The 4,771-nt window shown below is 45.9% G+C and overlaps 1 protein-coding gene across 1 annotated transcript; it reads right to left on the bottom strand.

Annotated features, from left to right (window-relative positions):
* Nucleotides 1–1,045: 1,045 nt before the first annotated feature.
* LOC148020172 (uncharacterized) lies at nt 1,046–4,235 on the bottom strand. The gene is made up of 3 exons (XM_087700462.1): nt 2,634–4,235; nt 2,224–2,453; nt 1,046–2,007 (listed from the first exon to the last, which is right to left on the bottom strand). The coding sequence occupies exons 1-3, from the start codon at nt 3,813–3,815 to the stop codon at nt 1,509–1,511; spliced, it is 1,911 nt and encodes a 636-aa protein (XP_087556588.1). The 5' UTR covers nt 3,816–4,235; the 3' UTR covers nt 1,046–1,508.
* Between the last annotated feature and the right edge of the window lie 536 nt (nt 4,236–4,771).

Below are 4,771 nucleotides of genomic sequence, written 5' to 3'. Positions count from 1 at the left end.
TCGAGTCTTGAGGACATTTTTGTTTCAACATTGATTGTTTCAACTTTGAGATACACCACATGTAAAAGAAACATTTGCACTTCCATCATTTTTGGTTTTAACCTCACTTTTGTTGAGGCCATTTTGAGTTTCAACTTTCTGAGTTGCTTCACAACTTGTAGGGTGTAATACTTGTAACTTGGGCTTTGAGGTGCTACACAACTTGTAAGAAGAACTCATGCAGTTTCACACATTCAATATGTTTCAACCTTATGTTGACTTATGGTCTTTAATATCATAACACACTCTTAGGAGTTTTTCATATTTATAAGAAGTCTTTAGGATTGAATTGCATTGAAATTTGTGTAGATATATAATTTAAAGTTCTTTTGAATAATATATTTGTCATTTTTTAAAGTTTTATTCTACCTTGAGTGACTTCTATAAGTATCTAACATTTAAACATTTTAAAACAAAACAAAACAAATGCAAATTACTAATGGAATATCTTTAGTAAACCAATCTTCGAATCCATTCAATCATTTTTTGTTGACTAAAACCTCAATTGAGACCCATAGAATAATGAATCATTCTTTATGAAATAAAGCCCAAGTAATGGAAAAACTATGTAAGCACACATGGTGTAAGATATGGGAATAGTTTGTATGGAACCAATACAACTTTATAAGTTTACTTCATTACAATTGGTTTGAGAAGTGTCAAAATCATGAAATTGTACCAAAATTCCTAAATTGGTCTTAAATGCCAAATGATACCAATGAACCTAAATTTGTGCATTTATCTAAATAAAGTAAATAAAACTAACATAAATGGATATTTTCACAAGGTGATGATCCACATTGTAAATGCTACCTAGGAACTTTGAAACATGAACATATGCAAAAGACAAGTACGATTCATAAGCCCTAACATACTAGTAGTGAAATTATCACCTCTTAGTTATAGCTTCCCCCACACCCCAATTTCTACTAATTTCGCATTTGCTTATGGTTAACAAGAGACCAATAGATAGGAAATTTGAGTGCTTTGAATCAATAATATTATGAATGGATCAACAAAAGAAGTCATAAAACCATGACTATACAAATAATTCTAATCTTGACCTTTCCTTCATGTAGTATTAGTAGTGATCAAATAGTTACAAGCATCCTATACTTCATTGGATATAAGTATATGAAAGCTTGTGGGCCTTCATAGACACTCTATATGCCAATAGCATTCTTAATGAGGCAAGAAAAGGACAAGGAAGTACACCATGTGCATATAAATAATGGATCTATCTTCACTACACTATATAGCCTAGCAACATCATGATCAATGGAGAGCATGTATATAGGAAGCACATTGTAAGGAAGTACACCATGGGCATAGAAATAGTGGATCTCTCTTCATTACACTATATAGCCTAGCAACATCATGATCAATGGAGAGCACATATATAGGAAGCACATTGTATAGGTTAATAGCATAAGGAAGTACTTGATCACATAGGAAGACTATGGAGAAGCTTAGACAACATTCACCCGAATCTTGACTTGGCTCAGGATATCAAGCACTTGGAAGCTAGTGGGTCTCTCATTGGGAGAAGCCTTCGTACAACGGTAGGCAATCTTCAAGACCGAGAGCATTTGGCGCTCAAAGCCTTTGCCACACAGGGAAGGGTCGAAGGAGGCCATGGCGGCCTCATCACCAGCCTCCAACTGCGCCTGAACCCAAGCACCCATGTGAGTGTGGATATCGGAGAAGTGATGGCTTGTGGGCTCCTTGCCTGTGAGGATGACTACGAGGACCACCCCGAAGCTGTAGATATCCGTTTTTGGCGACCATTTGTGGGTTTGGTGATACTCAGGCGCGATGTATCCCACTGTCCCGACCACCGTCTCTGACGTGTAGTGCGTCTCGGGGCCTGCCAGAAACTCAGCCAGACCAAAGTCGCCGATGTGCGCTTCGAATTCGCCGTCGAGGAGGATGTTGGCTGGCTTTAGATCGCGATGCACGATCGGCGGCCTACATGAAATCCAGTGTATACTTACTTACTGTTATGGACTACGTGAATGATCCATCCGTTACAATACCTAATGCAATTTCCAGTTTTCGAGTATTTGGTAACTTGCAAGTAAACTCTATTAATATATTTATCATTTCGGGCCTAATATTTCGTAGCTTACAAAATTGTTATTTCATATAATATAATATTCACAAGCGCACGAGGAACGCTCTCACTTGCAATCCTCGTGTAAGTACTTCAACGCCCTCGCTACGCCTAGTGCGATGTCTAGCCGCATTGGCCAAGTGAGGTCTATCTCACCCTCCCCTGCTCGCTGCATCACATCCCTTAGGCTCCCATTTTCCATGAACTCATACACAATCACGTGCATGCCTGGCTTTTGCACATGGGCAAGGAGTGCCACTAGGTTCCTGTGTCGTATATGGCCCAATGTCTTAACCTCTGCCTGAAATTTAGTGTTTGTTGAGAAACCATGGTTTAGTGTCAATTGATGAGCAAACTGAGAACCTGATTATCTGAAGTCCAAAGTACATATGGCAACTAAATGCCCATATATATATATATATATATACATAGATATAATACAGCCATGTTTACTAAAGTTCATGTATGTTGGAAGGCCAACCTTGATTTGCCTGCTGTGCCTAGTGAGATTCTCGATCTCTTCCTCGTCTGCGTTGGCCATGGTGCTTGAGGTCGCCACCAATATGGTCTTAATGGCCACGACAAGGTCATGCTCAAGGACAGCCCGATACACACAGCCGGAGCCACCGGTGCCAAGGAGCGCCATGCCTTCGAGTCCGTCCTCTTTCTTGAGGAATTCGAGGTGCTTGGCGCCGAGGACGCGCCGGTTGTAGATGACGGGCTCGTGGACGGGCTCACGTCTCAGGCAGCGCGCCAAGCGCCTCAGGCCGGGCAACAAGCGTCTATATGCGAGTAACGCGACCGCGGCAGACAGCGCCCCTGCGGCGGCGCCCACCGCGAGGCCCGACAGCCACCGCACGATCAGGGGCCGTCTCTTGGCTTGTGGGCTGCTGGCCGCGGGGCCGCGGGCCGGCCCTTTTGCCGGCTCCCGCGCTGGTGCACGCGACGACGAGTTGTGGGCTGCCGTCGGGCCGGACGCGTTGCGCCCTGCTGGCGCCGCCAGCCGCCGTCCCCGCACCACCACACACTCATGAGGTAGAACCACGCCCGCCGCCGCTAGACTTGACGGCAACTCCGCTATCCCTGACGGTACCACGACCCTTGCGTGGGGAACATTGCCGCACAGGTCGACATGCATCCCCCGTCGCCTGCAAAACCCTAGCGTCTCCACCGACGTCCCCCACAGCCTGTTCCCCCGGAGGCGCAGCACCTCCAGACTCTCCATCGCCGCCAGCTCCGCCGGCACTGCCCCCGACAGCACGTTCTCCCGCAGGTCCAGCTCCGTCAGGCGCCCCAGGCCCGCCATCGCCGCCGGTATGCCTCCGAAGATCCGGTTTCCGTGCAGATCCAGGGCCCGCAGCTCCGTCAGGTTGGCTATGGCGGCCGGGATGCGGCCCCTGAGGGAGCGATTCGCGAGGCGCAGAGCGGTCACTCGCGAGGGGGCTTCGCCGCTGCGGCTGCATTCGACGCCCGGCCATGAGCAAGGGGAGCAGGCCCGGGAGGAGCCCCAGGATGCCAGAGCTGGAGCGAAGGAAGAGGCGATGGAGAGCAGGGCTGGCAGGTCGGGGTGGACTGCGCCAGCCATGGCCGGTGAGAGCAGCAGGAGAGAGAGAAAGATTAAGAACATCACGCCCGTATTGCCCATATTAGCCGTCACAGCCATTGAATGACTCAGGCTGGCTGGTAATTGAGAGATTAAGCCTCCGTCGCCATAGCGTGAACTTGGCTACTAACAGTACAGAGAGATTAAACCTCCGCTGTCATAGCCTGAGCTTGGAATTGTGATGGCGAGACAGTAAGCAATGTCCGTGGTCTGAGCGTGTCATGATCAGTCGAAAGAGATTAATTGCCATAGCCATTGAAGGCTGAAGCCGGAGCTTGGCAAGAGACCTTATAGCCAGCGGAAGAGTGCAATCATTGAATCATTGAAGAGAGATTAAGCTAGGTAATTAAGTCGACTGGATCGACCCCAGTCCTCACCATTTAATAGACATCTCAGATCAGAGAGCTTGTAGAGGCGTCACCTTCTGTGGAAATTTTGGGAAGGACTTGTGAGACTTGCCATGATTTTCATATTGACTCTTGAACCTTGTGTATTTTAACATCAGGTGTACTTTTTGAAATTATGTCTCACAGTTATTTCTTTAGCGTGTTTTTTTTTTTAAAAAAATATGTCTCACAGTGACAATTTCCTGGAAAGTATACTATACTTTTGCCGGTAGTCCATTGCCTTGCTCACAATCTAGTGCAAATAGCCTTGCAGATAATTTTCATTTTTTTACAAAATGCACATATATATTTAATACATCAACTTCACTCTTTTCTATAAAGTAGAGGGTTTGGATTCCTGTACCCATATAACTCAAACCATTATCCCATGACCCCATTGGTGAAAAGTTCCTTTTTCAACAAGCTCCTCCACTTTACCTCTGCATGGGAAACATGTGTGGGCGGAATTCGGATCAACTATCGAAAACAAAGCTTTCTCTTCTTAGATGAATTATCAACAGTGGATCTAGCATGGGGAACATGTGTGGGTGAAGCTCTGACGCGCCCCGCCCCAGATTGTGCTGCAGCATCTAAAAATGAAAAAAAAAGACTTTAGAAATAACAATATTA

Source organism: Lygodium microphyllum, chromosome 19 (assembly GCF_053477565.2).
Source record: "Lygodium microphyllum isolate KBCC chromosome 19, Lygodium_microphyllum_v1.1.10, whole genome shotgun sequence".
In the NCBI taxonomy this organism is placed as follows: Eukaryota; Viridiplantae; Streptophyta; class Polypodiopsida; order Schizaeales; family Lygodiaceae; genus Lygodium; species Lygodium microphyllum.
Note: the sequence above shows the minus strand (reverse complement) of the source record. Positions and strands in the feature narration are given on the sequence as shown.